This window comes from Amblyomma americanum, chromosome 7 (genome assembly GCF_052857255.1).
Source record: "Amblyomma americanum isolate KBUSLIRL-KWMA chromosome 7, ASM5285725v1, whole genome shotgun sequence".
NCBI lineage: Eukaryota > Metazoa > Arthropoda > Arachnida > Ixodida > Ixodidae > Amblyomma > Amblyomma americanum.
In genome coordinates, this window is record NC_135503.1 from 160262990 (window position 1) to 160285189 (window position 22200).

The following is a 22200-nucleotide window of genomic DNA, read 5'->3' on the forward strand; positions in this document are numbered from 1 at the left end:
AAGCACAGCAGCATTTAAAGTTGAGCCGTGTGTAGGAGATGCAAGATTTTGTTGAGGACTGAGTTGGGGCACAGTATATGTAAATAAAATTAGTTGTGTCATGCATATTGTATTTTTTTTAAGCGGGGGGCTACTGCGGCCTTAATACTGGGTTTCCGTGCACAAACTTTGCCTGACCTATTATTGACGCTTCTCTCAAGTTCATGGAAAGTTGCTATTAGATATATGAACGAGAACTGCACTTTTACTAGGTACAGCCTTTGTCAAGAGCTCAGCTCACGGTGTTTGCTTCTCGGCCGTGTAGTGGGGCTCCTGTAGCACTTTTCGGCGTTCAGCTCATTGGAGGTAACGGGACCAAAAATATTACCTTCAGGAAATATGGAACGCTGGAAATGCATTACGAGCTACGCGATGTGGCTCGGAAGCGAACCCCGTCGACTCTTAAGTTTTTTACAAAGGCTCTACTTGCACTGATGCTGCAGTAAGTCCACTAGCTCGCCCTTCTAAAGAACTACGTGCGCTAAAAGACGACAACGAAAGCGTTCCATGCGACCGCGGCACGCTGCTCGCCGAACCCCGGCCTATTCCCCGTCGTGTGTGCCATGGCATTATGGCAACAACATCGCAGTCACTGCATTCCGCTAAGCTGTTACGTAATTCCGTGTCGCAGCGTCGTGCAAACTAAGGAAGATCGTGGATCTACACAGGGAAGGGAGCTCCTGTGTAAAATTCCAGGCATTTCACTTACTTCACTTACTGCTACGCATTTTTTGGAGTTTTTTTTTTATGGGGTGCGTGAGGTCACAGCATTTGCATAATTAATTTTACTAAAGAGGAACGATGCATTAATATGAACATCAAGCGGGCATTAATTGCGCAGCGACTTCCCTGCGCGGCGGCAACAGTGTTGCCACGACACATAAAAAAATAGTAGATTTTTTCGCGAAAAATCAGTAGAAATCAGTAGATTTTTAATTTAAATTTTTGTACTCAGTTTATGAGCCCACGAATTCAGCGCTTATATTAGTACTCTGCTGTTGTATTGTAGCTTCTAAGAAATAGTACAAAAATTGGCCACGAGATTCTTGGCAATACTTTTGAAAAACCCGGGGATCCAGAGAGCCATTGTCAAGCACGAAGTGAAAAACAGTGAAGCCCTCTGATGGCATATTCAAAGGCGTTAGATGGTAGTTAGTACCTGAAATCTTTAGAGTATAGTATCTTCCAGACAGGGGTGATTGGGAGATCGCTGGGCGAGGCCTCCGTGCTGCAGTGGACATAAATATAGGTTGATCACGATGACGACGATCCAGAAATAAGAAAACATGAGTCCCTTATAGCTTACGCAAATAAACTTTATTGCGCGTGAACAGGCAACTTCAAAACGGCCATGTATATGACTAGATATGCTGTGAAATTCCACAAGTGGCTGTGCCAGCAAAGCCGCATTAAATACTCTCATGCTTAACCTTGTGCCAGTCGTCCATTCTCCTTATCAGTGGCCTGTCAATGTTGAAGCTGTGACATGCTGAAGACGTCATCAGGCGTTTCGTGTGCAGAAGGCCACAGATAGTCTCCGTGCAAAGCTTGTTCCGGAGTTTTGTCTTCAGGTTGTTTACAGCAGAAAATACCCGCTCAACTGCTGCACTGGAATGCGGTAAGCACAGTATAGCCGTCACAAACTCGGTCAATGCAGGAAAAGCGGCGCTTCCATCACAATGTTTTTGAGAAAACACGACTCCCCAGAACTCGTGCAACGAGGTATCTTCGCTTGTAGGGATATCAGCGTTTCTTAAGTATCGCCATTCGGTATCCAAAGATTGCAAGCCTTTGCCGGAGACTAAATTCGGAAAGGCTTGCGCCAGTGGTGCAATTGACGCTGCCTTCCCCGTCACGGACACAGTAGGATCTAGGAGTTCGAGATGTTTTAAAACCGGATCTTGAAAAGGGATACGCTTCAGAATTTGGTCGACACTCTCAATGTAAAAATCAAGGCACCTTAAGCGGAAGAATTGACGTTGCTCAGTGGTAACTGAACATTCTCCGGATGACAAGAATGCAGTTGCTTGACCGCCGACGTACATGTCTTCCAAAGACACAAAGCATTTGGGGTTCTTGAATTCAACTTTTGCCACCTCAACTCCCTGTGTGCAGGATCGCTTGAGATAACAATCCATAATTGTCCTCACGCAGGCTTCTGCACTTCTCAAGAGCTTGTGCAACTGTGGAGCATCACTTTGCATTTGTTTGTTCAAATTGTTAAAGAGAGGCAGAACGAAGCTGAGGAACATCAAAAACAACTTGTTCAGAGGATCCTGTAGCCTCCGGTAGATTGTTTCCGTTGCCAAAAGCCTGTCTGTGGAAACCGCATATGCAAAGTATGCCTCTAGGGCATCATACTGCTCTAGAAAGCGGTCGACTGCAGCAAGCAATGAGAGCCACCTTGTTTGACTTGGATGAAGAAGTTTGTGCGGCTTTAGTTCAAGAAGAGCCTGAAATTTCTTCAACGTGCCCTCTCTTTTCGGACTTGAGTTGAAGTAACTGTAGACGTCCCGCACGAGATCTTCAACAACGCGTGGAAGTTTCGAACAAGCGTACGATGCGCACAAGTGAAAAGAATGACACGTGCACTTAAGAATGAACAAGCCGGGAATCTCCTTCTTCAGCAGTACCATCACAGAATGTTTACTACCCATCATGACACTTGCGCCGTCTGCAGCAAAGCCGACTAAATTTTCTTTATAAGGAATACCCGCTCTCTGAAAAGTACTTGTAAGGGCACTATAAAGGCCATTAGCACTCACATCCGTCACAGGGATGAGATCAAAGAAGGCATCAGTCACACTATCTTTTTCGAAAACCCTTGTAACAACACACAAGTGCTTGGTGCAGCTGACGTCCGTTGACTCGTCAACCATGACTGAAAATTTCTTCTCTCGAAGTAGCCTACACAGCCGCGATTTGCTCTCCTCGCCTGTCACAACCTTTGTTATCACTGATGTTTTTGTTCTGCTGCAGGCAATCTGCTTTGCAATATCGGAGTCCGGGCAAATTTTTTTCACCAGCTTTGGCAGATGGTCCATGACTGTAAATGGCACGTTATGCTCGGCGACAAACAAAGCCAATCTTACTTCAGCTTCTTTTACCTGTGAAGAGATAGCAATGCTAGGCATTGCTTGCATCAGCGTTGGCTGGGACATAAGCTTTCTTGTATTTTCTTCATGTTTCGCAGATTTCATTTGCCGTTCCAACAGTTTCTTGCCGGCAATTAGGTTCATGTCGCATGTTTTGCAGTACGCATAACGGTTGCTCTTCTTGCTTGGTTGCAGCCAACTTTGAAACGCTTTCTCATGCTCCCAAGCTTGCTTGTACTTTTGCTGGTATTTTCTTTTTTTCGGTTTTGGACTGCTCTTCTTCCGGTCTGAAGACTCTGAACTAGTGTCACTTCCACTTGTCATTATGCTGAAGCTTCCAAAACACCTGTAATGCAAGTACCAATGCACTTAATGAGGGGCAGATAAATGACATAAGTATGACTGGCTACTGCCACAAGCAATGTCACAACGCGCTGTCGCCTATCTGTGATGGTATGAAGGCATGCAGTCAGACAGGTTGACGAACTTGAACAATAAACTGTAACCAATTTAACCTGTGCTAGGTGTAAAAAGTGAAGAGAGCTCGGCGGCACAGCAAGCGCGATCGCCGAATTCATTCACCGGCTGCACCATTCCACTATGTCTACTGGCATCACCTCACTTCATAGAAGCTAAAACAATGTCGGCCGAGTAAGCAACAATTTCTTATTCTTACATACATATGCTTTCTTTACGGTTGAAGCGTGATAATTGAAAGCGCAGCATGTCAGTCATCAGCAATACGCAAGCAATACCAGTCCTATGCAGCTTGTCGACGCTTAATTATAATGCGCGCCGCCTTGTTTTCAGCGTCGGCCCAAAATCTGGCGCCGAGACAACCGGGAATAAAGCACTACAGTAACAATTCTGAAGTTTTGCATGTCAAAACCACGATATGATTATGAGGAATTCCGTAGTGGGGGACTGCGGGTTAATTTCGACCACCTGCGGTTCTTTAACGTGCACCAAATGCACAGTACACAAGCGCCTTTGCATTTCGCCCCCATCGAAATGCGGCCGCCGCGGCCGGGATATGGTTTCGAAATCACGCACTTTAAAGCTCAACGCCAAATCCAATAACTAACCTCGACGGGTGAATCACTAAATTATTAGTACTAACATATCGAGAACTCAAGACATACAGATATTACTTACCTGGTGAGCTCGTAATGAAGCGCGCACGCTGAACTTGATGCGTGACCTGCCACACGCGGTATGTAGGTACTGCGGTACACAAGCAGCAACCGACAACTTGACTGGACTATTCAGAACTGTAAGTGAGTGGGGTCCTATTCTCCTGTAGAACGGAGTAGGCGCTCGAAGCGCCATTGGTTCTGGTCCGATAGTTTTGGTTTCATAGTTGTGGATTACGGTAGTGCACCCACTTTCACAAATTCACCGCCTCACCTTTTCCCCACTTTGCTCAAAGACAGAGGCAGCGCCACGTTTGAGAGTCTGGAAACGCAAGAATGTATGTTAACCTCTGAGCCAACCGCATTTTTTTTTTCGCTCGCTAGGTGGCATCACATTAATACAAGTTCTGTACTGAAAAAGTAGCAGCTTTTGCTTTCGTTTCAGTAGAAAAACAAGAAAATCAGTAGATTGAAGCGCTTTATCACTGAATCAGCAGAAAATTTTAAAAATCAGTAGATCTACTGATAAATCAGTAGCCGTGGCATCACTGGGCGGCAAACGGAAGGCTGACCGCGGAGACGCATTCAAGTGCGGTTGACTGCAGCGCCACCGCCAACTTCCACGCTCACCGGCCCTCTCCGCGGCGGCTGGTCGCGCCACTCAAAACATTCTAGTACACTCTAACATGGGTCTTAGCGGGAGGCGGCATGTGCTGTGTCAAAGGAAGTCACCACCCTAAGCCGGGAGGGGGCGCGACATGTAGGCTTCCTATAATGGATGGATGGATGGATGGATACGGCTGAACCCTTTACATCGGGCGGTGGCTCAAGCCACCTAGCCATGTCTTGTGAAATTTTACTCCTGTCTTGCTTTTAGCCACCAATCAGATAACCTTCGCTTGGTTACTTCTAACCTCTTAAAATCCACTTTCCCTTCACTATCCCTAAACCCCAATGCCTTGGGTAAGTCAGCCCCGCTGCCTTCCACTGTAGGGTGAAGCCCTTTACAGAAAAGTATCAAGTGTTCAGCCGTTTCCTCCTCCTCTCCGCACGCAATGCACAAAGTGTCTATCCCCTGGTACCTGACTCTATACTTCTTAGTCCGCAAAACTCCAGTCCTGGCCTCAAACAACAAAGAACTCCCCCACAATTATCATAGATATTTTCTTTGACAATTTCCTGTTTAAAGGTCCGGTATGTTTCTAGTGCCGATTTCCTCAGCATCCCTGTTTTCCACAAAGCTCTTTCTGTTCCTTTAACCTTTTTCTTAACCGATAATTGCTGATTTGCCCCCTTACTGCTGTCCAGATATTTGCTTGTCAATTTTCTAGTTCGCTTTCTCCATTTCGTGTCAACATTCTTTATATACAGGTATCTGAAAACTTTCCTAGCCCACCGCTTTTCCTCCATCCTTCTCAATCGTTCCTCAAATGCTATCTTACTGCTAGCCTCTCTGCTCTCGAAAGACGCCCATCCCATATCACCCTGTACCCCCTGATTTGGTGTATTGCCATGTGCTCCCAAAGCTAACCTCCCTACTCCCCGTTGCCTAATTTCCAGCCTTGCTTGAACATCTGGCCTCATACACAGGACCGCATTCCCGAAGGTCAGGCTAGGGACCATCACCCCTTTCCAGATCCCTCTTACCACCTCATACCTATTGTAATTCCACAGTGCCCTATTTTTCATGACAGCTGCATTCCTACTAGCTTTATTCATTACATATCTTTCATGCTCTGTCAGATACTCAACACTGTTATTTATCCATACCCCAAGATACTTGTACTCATTCACTACCTTTAGCACGAACTCCTGTATTCTATGCTCGCCGCCCTCTTCATTAAATGTCATGACTGCAGATTTTTCCTTACTATACTTGAAGCCTAATCTATCTCCCTCTGTACTGCATATGTCTAACAACTTCTGCAGGTCTTCCTTGTTGTCAGCCATTATCACTATATCGTCCGCATATATTAGTCCCGGTAATGTCTGTTTAATCAATTCCCCTTGCTTGAAAAAAGATAGGTTGAAACCTAGTCCGCTCCCCTCTAGCTTGGCCTCCAAACCTTGCAGCCGTCGGCGAGCGCCACCTCGCGGATGCATCATGAGGCTGCACTGTGGTTCCCGTAGGAGCCGCTTGGCGGTAATCGCACTTTAGTATTCCAGCCACTAGTATTCCAGCCAGTTCTTTTCCCCCAGGCGGGAGGCGCGGGCTGCGCCTTCTATTGGCCGCGGTTGGTGTTCATCGCAAACGGCTGCTTGGCGCACTAGTCAGGTGCAGAGGGCGCACATCAGCGTCTTTCGGAATTGTTGCATGGAGTGGGGCATTTCACCTTTGTGCGACACGGGCTGTCACTTCAGGGTTCCTCCCGAGCACTGCAGTCGTCGGCTGGGCGGCCCTCAGCTGTGTCCGCAGGCGCTCGACGAGCGCAACGCCGCGAATGTCATCGTTCTCCTGAGGCAGGTTGTCCTCTATCTGCAAGCTCTGCTCAGCACCGTGCTCGAGGGCACCATGAACGATTTCGCCAAGTTGGGCAACGCGCGGCCACCCCTGCACCCCAAGTCGTCCCCCATCACGCAGGATTACTCCATATCAGACCATGTGCTGGGCCTCGGCATCAACGGCAAAGTGGTCCAGTGCCACGACAAGGCCAGAGGCTCCAAGTTCGCCCTCAAAGTGAGTGCTATTTTTGTGCCGGTTTGGCAGCAGTTGCTCGCTGATAGCGGAAATCGCCATGCGGCGATAACCCGCCTGTGATGGAAAGCAGCGGTCGCTTCGCGGCGGATTGCGTCGCGCACAGGCCAGGCGTTCCTGCAAAACTTATTCAGCGCAGTGCACGGAAATGCTGAGGATTTCGAGCCCACATCGAGCTGTGGACCTTGTCGAGCGACACGGTTGATTGCTTGCGGGGTTCTCTGACGCAGTGAGGGTTGTTGATGCCTCAATGCACACCCCAAGATGGCTTGCTCCTGCACAACTGGCGGGATCAACACCTGTGTTGCATACATTTCCGCCTCCTGTTTTGTTGCTCGTGCTGCTTTCCTTAGTGCGTCGTTTCTGGCACTCATAATAATGCCGGAGGTTTGTTGTTTTCAAAGTTTTGATGCTGAAAAGAAAAGCTCAGCACGCAGCCTCGATACGAGCGCAGCAGAAGACAACACCCTCGTCTTCTGACTATGCACCAGATTCTGGCATCTTGCCGGAATGAGGTTGTCGTCTCCGTGGCATTTCCCTGCGTCGTGATTTCACTGTTCTGCTGCTAGAAGCGTGCCTCATTTCTCACTTTTGTTCTCGAGTGCGTGATGTTTGCAGGAAGGCAAGGATGAATGGCTAGATCATCTTTTGCGTTCGTGACGAAAGCATTCTCACGCATGCTTATACCCCTGTTATACCCCTGTTACACGGGCGTTTTCAACGGCAGTTCAGTTGATTCTCAGTTGAACTGAACGGCAGTTAGCGGTGTTACACGGCAGTGCTAACTGCCGTTGAAATCTCAACGGCAGTTGAGTTCGACTGAGATCGGGGACCCCAGTTGAACGGCCAACTGACAAGATGGCGACCTAGGGACCGAAAAACTTGCCCTCTTACTGGATTGTCTTGGCTCAGTGTGCTTCGAACCCGCAAATTTCTACCGCAAAACAAAAACTACACAAAAATAATTGTCACTATAGTAAAGATTATATACACTACGATCATTTACAACAAGAAAAAAAATGCACACAGTGCTTTTTTCTTATTTAAACTTCGCTCTAGACGCGAGGTCATGTGGTTAGAGTGCTAACTGAACTGAACGCGAAGTGCTCGTGTAACAGCTGGCGATTCCAGTTGAGTTCAACGGCAGTTGAAATCCTCAACTGGCGGTTAACTGAACTGTCGTTGAAAACGCCCGTGTAACACGGGTATTATACCCCTGTTACACGGGCGTTTTCAACGGCAGTTCAGTTGATTCTCAGTTGAACTGAACGGCAGTTAGCGGTGTTACACGGCAGTGCTAACTGCCGTTGAAATCTCAACGGCAGTTGAGTTCGACTGAGATCGGGGATCCCAGTTGAACGGGCAACTGACAAGATGGCGACCTACTGACCGAAAAACTTGTCCTCTTACTGGATTGTCTTGGCTCAGTGTGCTTCGAACCCGCAAATTTCTGCCGCAAAGCAAAAAGTACACAAAAATAATTGTCACTATAGTAAAGAATATACACTACGATCATTTACAACAAGAAAAAATGCACACACTCCTTTTTTTCTTATTTAAACTTCGCTCTAGACGCGAGGACATGTGGTTTATACCCCTGTTACACGGGCGTTTTCAACGGCAGTTCAGTTGACTCTCAGTTGAACTGAACGGCAGTTAGCGGTGTTACACGGCAGTGCTAACTGCCGTTGAAATCTCAACGGCAGTTGAGTGTTGAACGGCCAACTGACAAGATGGCGACCTACAGACCGAAAAACATGCCCTCTTACTGGATTGTCTTGGCTCAGTGTGCTTCGAACCCGCAAATTTCTACCGCAAAGCAAAAAGTACACAAAAATAATTGTCACTATAGTAAAAAATATATACACTACGATCATTTACAACAAGAAAAAAATGCACACACTGCTTTTTTTCTTATTTAAACTTCGCTCTAGACGCGAGGACATGTGGTTAGAGTGCTAACTGAACTGAACGCGAAGTGCTCGTGTAACAGCTGGCGATTCTAGTTGAGTTCAACGGCAGTTGAAATCCTCAACTGGCGGTTAACTGAACTGTCGTTGAAAACGCCCGTGTAACACAGGTATTATAGTACCTGCCACAGCGGCTGTGGTGTTTGGATGCCAAGCCCAGGGACGCTGGATGAAATCCAAACAGCCGCATTTTGGTGGAGGCGAAATCCAAAATGCACCTATGTGCGGGGCGCTATCAGTGAAACCAGGCAGTTGAAATTAATTTGAAAACCTCTGCCGAGGCATTTCTTGTGGCCCCATGTGAAAAAACCCACATAACAAACAGCACAGTGAAAAAGCTTCTATGCGAACACGCTTGACCAACATTTGAAAAGCACAGGTGCAGGCCAAGCAGTGCACCGGCAAACACACATGCTTGATGGAAGCTTTAGTTTGTTGAGCGAAGTTGCTTGTTCTTGTAGCTTCTTCTCTATTTTAATTTCTTAGCAAGGTCAGTGGCGCAACTTAGCTTCAAACTGTACTTGTGGTCACTAAAGGGGTTTTTTGATAAAAAAAGATGTCGCAGTTCGGCTTCAGTGCTGGCATCTGAGATCAACAGACACTGCATTTTTATCACTTTACTTATTTATAGATTCTCTGATCTAGTACAACACCATAGCAGGGTGGGTATACATGAAACATACAAGCATACAAACACACTCAAATTCGTAACATTTGCCGGCATTTTTCAAACATTATTAAGGGTAACAATCTCATTATTTAGGTTATTCTAGTGTGTGATCGTCCTCGGGGAAAAAAAGAATATTTAAAACAGTTATTCTATGCGTTCAAGGAGGTTATGGTAAAAACATGCCTTTGTCTCATGTTATAACCTGAGGAGTAAGTAAAAAATTGGGAAGTATTAACATTATGATTGTTTATTAACTGAAAAAGGAAATTTAATTGGCAGACACAATTGCGCACAGTGATTGGGGGTAATCTACTTCAACAAGTGTTGGGTCACTGACCAATTGTCAAAAAAACAGTTTGTTGAAGTTTTGGAACCGTCTCTTGTTCACAATGAAGAACTGGCTGAGTAAGAAGCAGCTTAAGAAGCTTTGAAAAGTCGACGTAATGGTTTTGCGTAAGCCGGTTAAAGATTCCTCTTAGTCCTGTTGATAGCGTTTGGTGTTAACTGTATGATCAGTGATTTCAGGTGCAGCCGTGCTGAGAGGCTTCTTTCGGTAGCAAAGGTTTCTATGTCATCCCACACAATTTCATGCCCTTCTTTTTGCACGTGTTCTGCCACAGCGTTTAACGTGGTCCAGCTCCTGGCGACATCATTGTGGTGCAATCATCACAAGGTATCTTATATACGATACCCGGAAACTGAACGGGGCAAAGGTGCTGTCACATTAACAAGAGCCCCGCGCAATTTTCTGATGGGCACGTGGGCAATATGCACGTTGCGCTTCTTGAAGACACGTGCCAAGGCTTCACTTATGCCTGGGATGTATGGAATGGCCGCACATTTTGGACGAGATGACGACGTTGCATTTTGTGTGGGTTGCGGCTGCGAATTCTTGTCAAACTAACGCCTGGACACCCTTTCAGTAAACTTTTTCGGATATCCATTCTTTTGCAAGTCCTTCGTTATTACTTCAGGTTCCTGATTGAGGGTGTGCTCATCGGAACGCGTGCAAACTGCCCGGTTCACAAGTGACGCGACGACCGAGCTTTTGTGTGCACCGATCTGAAATCAAGGCGCCTTCCTGAGTGGGTGGGCTTCCTGTACACGCTAAACTTTAGGCTGGAGGTCGAGCGTGTTGCGAGGGCATCCAGAAATGGAATGCTTCCGTTCTCTTCTTTCTCTACAGTAAATCTAATGGAGGCCTCTCTACTGTTCAGGCGATCCAGGAAGCGTTGCACTTGTCTCTTGTCGACGATGCAGAAGCAATCATTGATATACCTTTCGACGTACACTTTCTGTCGAGATAGAAATGTCTGCATGGCTTTTTCCTCAATCGCTTCCATCACCAAGTTGGCCATAGTAACGGAGATTGATGCACCCATAGCGTTTCAAGAGCTCGCATTCTGTACGACCGTGTGATTTGTAAAGAAACCTAACTACTTATGCTCTAGTTTGTTAATCCATGGTAGAGAGAGGTTGGTTTTGATGACGAAGTGTAGTTTGTCAATGATGGTTAAGGTGAAACGGTCGTGGACAATTACTTCATATTCCAACAAAGGGCGAATGAGGGAATTGTACTTTAAAAGGCAAACACTAGATGCGGATGATTTCAGTGAGCGCTTCAAGAAAAATTGTATGGAAGGAATTTGCTACAACAGTATCTATGTGTTTTGACAACGAAAGAAAAAAAAGACAGGCCCAAATATTTGTACTCTGTTACTTCCGCTAGTGATTTGTTGGTGCCATACACAAAATGAAGAGGTCTTTTCTTCGGTGTAATTCCCATGGAACGTTTTTTTTTTCAAAATTAATTAAAGAAAAAACTGCAAAACATGAAAAAAATATTTTTACTGTTGCTGTTTTTACAATTTCAGCACTGCATTTCATTGTTTAGATCCCAATATTTTAATCAAGTTATATTCGTGTGGGATCTGCAGCAAGCCATTGTCATGTACTTGAAAGTCATTTGATGGGAATAACGTGCTACATAAGGAAAAAACGACAACTGAACCGATGGTTGTCGTTGTCGTTTTTCTTTGTGTAGCACGTTATTCCCATCAAATGTACAACCAACTAGCCCACATTGCTGCCTTGCTAGAAAGTCATCTCAGTCGCAGAACTTGGTCAGCAGCTGTTCAAATATGCAACATGCTTATGCAACCTAAGAAAAGCAGCGCCAAAGCATGCAACCACAGACGCAGAAAGGACAAGACACAGTGCTTGTGTCTTGTCCTTTCTTCGTCTGTGGTTGAAAATGCAGCAACTAGCCCAAAAAGGAAGTTTTATATGCATATATTGCATATATATATATATATTGCATATGCATATGCAACATGGTTTCCCAAGCAGGGGCATCGTTGCAGGAGGATGTTGGTGTGCCACTCACGTTTAGCCATGCGTCTTGGTGTCTGAGCCGATGCAGAGTGGTTGGACCTATTTAATGCCCCTCGACAACACACCACTTTGGCCCCAGCTTCCCATAGACAGCACCTCCAGCCTGACCCGATGGGGGAAACTGGTAGTCTTTTTGCTGTCCTTTCATCTTTCACTTTCCTATTCTTTCTCACTACTTTCCTTTCTCCCCCTCCCTTCTTGCTTTTTTTCTCTTGTCATAGGCGGCTAGGGTTAACCTTGTGTGGTGTAACTACCCTGAGTTATGCCATATTTGGTTGTAATTGGGGTGTACAGCTGGCGTGGACAGTGTGTGCTTGCATGTTCCTGCCCTGTCTCTTGGTTGGGCTTCATGCTGGGTTGCTGGTACTGTGGCCAAATAAAATATATTTTTTGTGGGTCACCCCACTATTGAAAAATGATCGCTCACTCAAATGAGGGCAGAACGAAGCAGTTGACTTTTTTTCAGAAATAAAAGGCAACATTTCCCAAATTCCATGTCGTACACTGTGATGGAAACGACTGAACAGTGCGAATAGATAGTCGGTGCATGTGTTTGTGTTCTTCTCTTCCACCATCCAACCAGCCTCACTAAGCCCTCTTGCTTACATTGCCAAGTAGAAGGAATAAGCAGGAATCCAAAACCCATTCCTTGTGTCGATGCCTTGGGCTACAAGTTAACCAAAATGGATAGTGGCAATTTCCTGCTTCAACTCGATGACAGTGTCCATAACTCCAAACTCGCAAATATTGTGTCTATTGAGGATATCCTTGTCTCCATAACAGCACACCGATCCCTCAGCACTGTCCATGGTGTTATCTGTGAAAATTATTTCATACACTTCACCGAAAAAGAAATGCTGGAAGGACTCACGGACCAAGATGTCACAGAAATCAAAATCATCACAGAATCAAAATCTGGAAGGACAAGGAAGTAGACACAAAACGCCTGACCCTAGCGTTCAACATCAGCACATTGCTGGACACAATCAAAATGAGATATCTGGCTATACATACCCAACCCTCACAGTTGCCATAGGTTGCAAAACGCTTCTGAGGAATGAGACGCTGCTCCACAAACTGTGAAGGAGACCAAGCAGCATACTGCCGGGCGTGTCCGTCCTGGAAAAAGAAAAAAGAAATAACCACCCTAAAGACAGAGGAAAACATTTCATTTAAGGGCAGACGTAGGACTTGGCATGATGAAAACATGCTACAATTTCGATTTTGCGAAAATGGCATATTTGGGATCAATACTCTCTAAATTTCCTGCCTAAAAAGTTTCAAGGTTCAACCTCCAACTACTAAAATATATATATTTCGGGCCTACGAAGCCCGGAAATGGCGATTTCGGAGCGAAATGCAGTAGGACTTGACGCCGGTGATTCCTATGACTGCATCCCTGATGGTCGCCATCTTGGTTTTGTTTGAAAGCTGGGTCCCTTCTCCACTACCTGGTATTACTCACTACTGTGAAATATTTTTGGAACGCCCGCATCCCGCTTTTTTTTAGGCCTCTACAACGACTTCTGAATAGCTGGCGCCCACTTGAAATGTGATTTTCTCAGCTTGGCGTTTTTTTGCCATCACTAACCTTACGAAAGCTTTTATTATGTTTTTATAGTGAAATTTCAATTAATCTTATACCATTGAATAATATGGACCTCCTGCATGTTTGTAAACAAACGAGGTGGCGCTGCAGTCGCTAGCGAGCTCGTGGTAGGCAAAAGGTCGGGGAGTGGTGTCACGGATAGGTGTTGAGCGCGGGTTTTCAAGGCTTGTAGGCGCGTTTCCAGTTTCTGCGAATCATAGCAATGGTCGATGCTTCCAACTTGGTAATTCGTTGAAGTACACGAGCTCGCGTTGGCCACGTGAGGCCTATAAAGAGAAATAGTTTGCCACTGTGTATTGTATATATGGTTAGTAGTAAACATGTAGAAAGCGTTCCTGCCGTTTATTTATGCGCTAGGCATTGAATAAAACAAGTTTTGACACTCTGGACTAGCCAGAATGATTTTACTTCGGGACAATAGTGAGGGGAAGTGCTGGCCTTGCTTCGTCGGAGCAGACGTGCGCTCATCGTCTGCTGACATACGTACGTGTCGCGCTGCGCGAAAAGTGGGGACAGCGTCGTGTCCCTGATCTCCTGTCTCGCTTTGCGCTGTTTTTTAGCCACATGACCACGCACCAGCCACGCCGACTTGTCATCTTGTTAAGCTGGTCGATTTGGTGAAAATTTTTGATTTCTAGAATTATTTTCTTCCCTAGCCCTGAAGTTTAGTTTCGTGACGAAAAATTATAGCAAAATATTGAGTACAAATTTATAAATTACGCTTTTTAGAAGTGTGGTCGTCAAAAATTGTGAGGTAATTTATTTGATTTCAGTGCCGCATTTCTTTGACCAAAGCGAAAGCGAAGATGCCATAAACTTTAAGGTATGTTTTGTGACCTCTCACATTTTCTGCGACTGGATCACTCACCTTCGTAATTCGCATGAAAATCAAATGATTCCATTTGTCGCAAACTATTCCTGAGACGTTGAGGAGCGTAATAAATCTCGATTTTTTCCCTACACGTGCAGTACTGTGTTAGTTATTTCTTGTAAGAAACGCTTTCATGTAACTATGCATGCATAAGTACTGTCATATAGAAAAAGAACTATTCGCGTCATCGTACAGAACAGGGCTTTATGTACATGCTGGCATAAAAAAACTGCCGCACTATCTACTCAATTATTTGAGACCTTGGGGGGACTTGACGACGGTGTTAATTATAATTACCCAGAACTGCACCAGGTATAGCTATAAATAAAAGGAATTACTGAAACTAGCATAGGAATTTCATATTTGCACCAAGTTTAGTTACATATCGCATGCATGAATAACGAAAACACTTTTCATTGTCACGTCCCCTCTCAATCTTGCCACGTGTCTGTTAGTAGCACGCCTGCGGCTGCTTCATTCCAAACAAGCTTCGCGATCATGTACTACCTCATGAAACATGACACATGCATGATGCAATGAAAAAGCATATGGCGTTTAGCACACTTACTATTACGCTACGCACACTTACAGGTACGCTATTCTAAGCACACCAACGCGACCATGCAAGATTGACACAACTTACCAGACTTCTTTCTACTCGAATGAAATAATTACGTCGTCATATCAAGAAACAGTTTCAAGTAAATATTAAATGTCATAAAACGCGCCATTAAAACATGCTGTGCTTTTAACAAAAAAACGCATTCCTTGGGGGTGAGTGAGCCTGTCGGCGCCCCGTGCACTCCGGCTCAAGGTGATAAGTACGTGTGCAGCTGCATATATCTTTTTTTTTTCCTTGAGCAATTATCAGCCTACTATCCTGAAGTTCAGGTGAATGAACGCAGTAACTTACATGCTATTAAGTGCATTGCGTGGCAGTGCCTATCGACTCCCAGACTTCGCGCTTTACTACCGTGGCCCAATGTCTGTTAGCCAGTTTCCGAATGCGGCATTTATGCGCGAGAAACCTATCGAGGCTAATTTAATATTTTTTATGCTACTGCGCGGATCCAGCAGTGACGCAGCTGGTCAATACATGCTGCTTCTGCAGTGCACAGGCTTGAAGCAGCCGCCGGTAGCTGCGGCAGCTGCGGTAGGCACGGGCAAGCGGAACCTGTTTTGCCTACCATGCGAAAGTCGCTGCTAACATCAGCGCCACCGCATCTTAGTGACGTCGCGGGGTGAAGGAGGTCCATAGAAAGAACCAAACTGTGGAGCAATGCTGTTTTTGTTTGGCTTTTGTTTTTGTTTGGCTGAGTCAAACATTTCAAATTTTGTAAACATTTGTAGGACAAAATTTAGCACTCTTATGTGATGATGATAATCAGTATAGCTCCACATCTTTGGCTTTAGTCCCATTTCAATCGAAGAAAGTGTCTTAACTACACATAAAAATTTAACTTATCGGGCTTCAGTCATTTTCCTATAATACGGGAATTAATTGAGATATACTGAAATTAGATTTTTGAAAACTGGAAGAAGAAACACATATACACACACACCAAATTTCATTATGATATCTATAATAATGAAAATGTTCACTTCAAGGCCCGCATCTCTCCTTAAAGAAGCGAGAAGGCAATTTGCTCTTACAAACACATTCTCCTTCAAGGCCAAATCAAACTTTGGTGCATGGGCATTGCACTCCACAACCTGTCAGGCCACACGCAGTGAGCCTGTGGCGAGGCCATCCGCGCCTATAGTTGGAGCAGCTAACTATTAACAACTCCACTTTTTATTGAAAGAACACTGCCTATATACAGTAATCATTCTTAACAACGAAAAGAAAAAAAAACACCAAGAAAGCTTACGAATCGCCTTGATATTCTTTGTCCGCCTTAGGCATGAAGCTGAATGAATTGGGTTTACTTAAGTCTAAGATATCTGATCTGTTTTTCTGTGAGTGATATTGTTGGTTTGCTGGCACATGCATTCCAGGAAATTTCAATTTTGTTAGCTTCAATTATTTCCCTTTCAAGCTGCGTTTGAGATATGCCCAAAACTTGTTTTTTCAAGCGCTGGGCTGCAGTTATGGCATTCCAGAATATGTTCAACCATGTTGCTGCCTGCTGTCCTTTCCACGTCTCTGGCATGCTCCCTCAGCCTCTCATTAGGGCACCTTCCCGTCTATGTGCCGTCTAGCACAGGCCAGCGGAACGGAATACACTTCTTCACTGCACGCTACAAAGCGCTGCTGGTGTTGCTTAGAGCAAGTGATGGCCGTGACCTCAGCATTAACCCTCCTGCAGATTCTGGACAGCTTCTGAGGTGCTGAAAAAAGGACATGAACGCCAGCTCTTTAGCCGATTTTCTTCAAGTTGTGCGATATAACACAGGATAACCAAAACCTTCTCTGTCCTCATTTTTCGAAGGGAAAAGCTTCGCTACGCTAGGTAAAGCAGTCATTCGTCTCATAGGCTGGAGAATGACTTAGAATGAACGTAGGCCCAACCATGTTTATCCCTTCCTTATGGCGCACTACAGGTGTCCACCGATATATGCTAGACGGTTACTGTGCCATTTCCTTTCCTCAAAACCAGTCTTCAAAACCAATCTTCAATTTTCTCTGAAAGAAAAGGAAAGGTGCCTAACTGGCCCCCTGGGAAGGTGGACACCTCAGTTGTGCATTGTGCTTTAACTTAGGTGGCAGTAGTGTGCTCTACATGTGTTGGCACAAGGTTGTAGGAGAAACATGAGGCACTGAAGCCACATTCCTTATTCCTGTCAGCTATACTCCTTATTCCTGTCAGTATAGCCTGATGCACATCAGCCACTTTCTCATTGTTGAGAAAAAGGCTGAGGTTTTTGTTTGAGTTGGTTGGGAGCCTCCAGTTCCTTGCCCAGCCAAGGACGGCTGATGAGGGCACCCGACCTCCTTTGAAATTTTTAATGTTAGCCAATCATGTTTTTGCTCTCAATACTAGTTAGAAATTAATAACTTTTTAAGCTTCCTACACCATCATATTTTTTCACATTTTGGTAAAAATCTGCAGAAAACAATTTCTTATACCTTGAGTTTGGTGCATGGTAGCCTTAGTTGCTTATACGTCATTAAACCGAACGCAACAGAAAAATCTTTCGTTACTGGCGAGATGTCCCATTGCTGTGTGTTACTGCTAGATTTGTGTAGAACTCCTCAGGTACTTTAACTATCTTATTCATATTAATAATGACATTGCCCTCTTTGTCTCTTAGCTTATACATCTGGTTCTTACCTATGCCTAGTCTTCTCTTCACTGCGTTTAGGCTACCTCCGTTCTTTAGAGCAAGCTCTATTTGCTCCATGTTAAACTTCTTTTGTATGCTACCTTGCGCTTATTTATTAACTTTGATAGCTCTGGCAGTTCTATTTTGTCCGTAGTGTTAGGCGTTTTTATGCTTTGGCGCTTCTTAGTCAGATTTTTCGTCTCCGGAGATAGGTCAGTTGCTATTTCAGGTCAGTTGCACCACAGCCACTGGGGACTGAGGGCCAAGGGTTAACTTGTTTGTTCATAGGAGGTTGTGGCCAAGTACTAACCAGGATGGCCAAATCCTGTTCTGGTGAGGGAGTGCATGCAATTCCATCGACACAACGGAGTTTTTCTTTTTTTTAAACCCGGTTGAGAATTGCGCTGCACTGGGATTCGAAACATGGTCCTCTTGCACGCGAGGTGGACACTCTACCTTTACGCCATCGCTGCTCATGCATGGTACACCTTTCAAATGTGTACGACTTCCCTGCAAAGATGGCATGAGGTTGGTACAGTGTAAGTTCGGAGGTAATGGCAGTCTAAATGGAATATTGAAGTAAACAATAAGCTACACCTAGTAAACCCATCATATGATAATCGAAGTCATGCTGACACCAAGAACATTTATTTGAAGTTATTTTATGCCAAATCCGTACTAGACACACACAATTTATGCACAACTTCCTACTGACATACGAAAACAAACCTGTTTGTGAAAAATGCGCAGGTAGACTTACAGTGAACCACATGTTGCTGTCAAGCATGAAACATGAATCACTGTGGAAAAAATATTGCACCATTTTACGACAAACACATTCCTTTTCATCCAGCCTTGATTTTAGGTGAGATGCACTTGTTGGTATGCCATATGTGTTTTGGTTTATAAGGGAAGCAGGTGTCCTTGAAAAGCTCTAAATTGTGGCCCTGTGCTTCGGTACATACTGTGATACACCTCAGCCACTTTCTCATTCCTGAGAAGATTGATTTATTGGGAACCTCGAGATCCTTGCCTAGCCAAGCATGGTCGCTGAGGTTACAGTTTATACTATTAGCCTTTTCAGATTTTTTTCCTTTGTGATCGCTAGTTAGTACAAACTAACGTTTTTGCCCGTTTACGCATTTTTCTGAAATTGTGCCCGAACAGTTTTTCGATACCTTGAGCTTGGCGCATGGTAGCCTTGGTTGCTTATGCGCCACTAAACCAAATCAAATCAAATCTTTCTTTCCGCATCACAAAATGCTGAGGGCCGTGGACAAAAAGCCTCTGCATGGGCTTGACTAGGCCCACAGCCCTTTTGATACATGGGAGCGTGGCATGCATCAAGACTTAACAAATTTTTTTAAAGCAAAAACTTTACTACGGCATGTTCTGAGAGTTTCGCCGAACACGTCGCTTTGACCTTCAGCGACATTAAGTAGCTCCGGAGCTGCACCGAAACCAATGGAGAGAGAGAGCTTCGAAAGCAAATGAAAGACACATAACTGACCCCCTGGGACCGTGGACACCTCAGTCGTGATTTAAAGGGGCTGCGAAACACTGCTTGAACGGATGCCAGTTACACTTCAGATGGATTCTTTATCACACAGATGCTGACTTAAAAAGAATTACAAGAATCGATGCATAGGAACGGGAGTTATTCAATGAAGAAATTTAAAAATACAAGGAAACAAAATGCTACCCTCAACTCGATTTTCGCGCAGCTTCCCAGTCCCATTTCACTCTCCCAATGACGACACTTCGGGGACCAATCAAAACAGCCTATCTGAGCACTTCGGAGAAGTTTGAACTCCATGGTTGCCTGTTCTCTGTAACTCATTCTTGCCAAGGTTGGCAGCGCCGTTTCCATGGTTACAACAACCATGTGAACGCCCAGCTGACCCAGCGATGCTTCATCGTCACGTCGACGGCGCAGAAGAGAGCACTGATCAGTGAGGTCTCCTGATTTATGGATCCAAACTGGATCCGAACTCGAGCGCTAGATACTGCGACGGTGTGACGGCCTTTCCTTGGGACCGAAACGGACGCTTGTAGAGTGCAATGGCTCGATCGGATAGATATCGCAAAGCCGTTCTCAGATACATAGAGAGTAGCCTTAAGTGTTGTGCGCTAGGTTGTAGGATGTGTACAGAGAGGCGCAAAGTCCTTTGATGCAAAAAGTAGCCAGAGCCTCTAGGTGTGTATTTTTGTTTTGCTTGTTTTACTTGTTTTAGATGAAACTAAGGCAAACAAGTTGGTTTCGTTGATGTAATATAACACACAAAAACTTGACAAAACGTCTCTAGCTATTAACACAATTTGCAGTATATTTACTGTTTGTCCAATCATCAAGCTCCCACCAAGTGATGTCTTATCCACTGCTAAAAACTGCCACCGTATGGTGACACCATCAGCGCCATGAATTTGTTTTTGCGAGCTAATTAAAATATTAAAATCCGGAGCATACGCGGTACGACCGATGCTGATAGCATCGCTATAACTCGTTTTATGCAACCAAGAGACAAAACAATGCACTGATTATGTGTTTCGGGGCCCCTTTAAGCTACTTAGCGGTAGTGACAGATGTGCGCTGTATGCGTTGGCATTGATAATGTTCTAGACTCAGATGATTTCGAGGAAAGGGAGGGCACATTGGGCTCCCTGGGTCATTAGACGCCTCAGTCGTGCTTTGAGGGATGTGGCATTGGTGAGAGAGAAATGTGGGCTGCGTACATTAGCGCTGACAACGTTGTGGCAGACACGCAGCATTGCAGTAATAAGCCGCAGTGTTCATTGGGTGACTAACCTCTCGTGATCGACCATTAATTTAACTGCCACTTGCCAGGGTGGCAGGGTGGGCGCACTGACTATCCAGTGTCCGGAACGCACTCAATGCCAAACCATTTCTAGTTGCCAGATACACCATCGCTTTTGCTCTCTAACCAGGCTCAATGGTAGTTATACCGGACCTAATTTTTTTTATGAGTTGTAAGAGAATTGTAAACTAAAAATATACACACAAATGAATGTTGACAGAATCAGTGGCAGTGCACTTAATAAAACACGTTGCGGGGCTAGTTGGTAATGCATTCTTCTTATCCGAAATTAAAGAGCGCTACATATATGGACGAATACACAGAAAGACATGGAAGGACGGGCGCTCACTCGGGCACCCGTCCTGTCATGTCTTTCTGTGTATTAGTCCATATATGTAGCGCTGTTTAATTTCAAGAAAAGTGGCACTACATCTATGTGCATGTACAAGAAAGAAAAACTTGGTTACATGTGTGTTCATGATGTGGGATGTGACACATATATGAGACATCAACAGCACACTTGTGAAATGAAAATGCAGGAACAAGATTACAAGTTAAAAGTGGGCACATCAGTTAAAAAAATAAGAAAATTCTATCTGTATTTGTACGAGGGCAGGAGACGACGCAGCATTGGAAGCCCATAATTTGTTTGTGATTGTGGAATTTCCCAGGTTTCGACAAGTCGGGTAGTACGAATATTTGTTTTAAGGTACAGGTTAGCAATGTTAGTTAACTTGTTATTATCTTTCACACTGGTTTCATAGCACCTGAGCAATTTAGCTTGGTACATTTCTGGGATCAGAAGTAAGTTTAGTTCAGGAAAAAGTGGTTGTGTGTGAATGTCAAATGGTGTGTTCATGATGGCACGAATTGCTTTCTTTTGTGGAATTAATACTTGAAATTTATTAATATTTTAAGCGCTAGTTGAGCCCCACTAATTGACAATAGTCTAGACTGGACAAAAAGAGTGATTTGTATATTTGAAGTTTAATGCTTTTTGATAAATACGATTGTAATTTTAAAAGAATACCAGACATGCATATACCTCTGTTATTACTGACTCTACATGCAAGTTCCATGACCTGTGTTCAACGGAAGAATACACCAAGGCACTTCACTACCGGTACAATGTTAGTAGAAACCTCAGCAGTCATACAGGCATTGCAGAATCAGGGTCTAGAAGAGCCTTATGTCAAAATACTGGAAGATGTATATAGCAACTGCACAGCTACCATAGTCCTCCATAAAGTCAGCAATAAAATTCCAATAAGGAAGGGCGCCAGGCAAGGAGACACGATCTCGCCATTGTCATTCACCGCCTGTTTACAGGAGGTATTCTGAGGCCTGAATTGGGAATAGTTGGGGATAAGAGTTAATGGACAATGCCAAATTATCTGTGATTCGCTGATGACATTGCCAGTCACTCAGGAGATGAATTGCAAAGCATGATCAATGATTTAGACACGCAGAGCAGAACGGTGGGTCTAAAAATTAACATGCAGAAAACCAAAGTAATGTTCAACAGTCTAGCAAGGGAACAGCAGTTCATAGTTGGAAGCGAGGTACTAGAAGTGGTAAAGGGATACTTTAGGGCAGGTAGTGACGGTTGATCCGGGTCATGAGAGGGAAATAACTAGAAGG

General features: G+C 44.7%; 1 protein-coding gene across 2 annotated transcripts in view; it reads left to right on the top strand.

Annotated features, from left to right (window-relative positions):
• Nucleotides 1–792: 792 nt before the first annotated feature.
• The window catches only part of MAPk-Ak2 (MAP kinase-activated protein kinase 2), a 272929-nt gene continuing 251521 nt past the window's right edge, over nucleotides 793–22200 (top strand). For both annotated transcript variants that reach the window (XM_077629574.1, XM_077629575.1), the window contains exon 1: nucleotides 793–6944. In XM_077629574.1, coding sequence (XP_077485700.1) covers nucleotides 6582–6944 — 363 coding nt within the window. In that variant the 5' untranslated portion in view covers nucleotides 793–6581. The remainder of the gene's footprint in view (nucleotides 6945–22200) is intronic.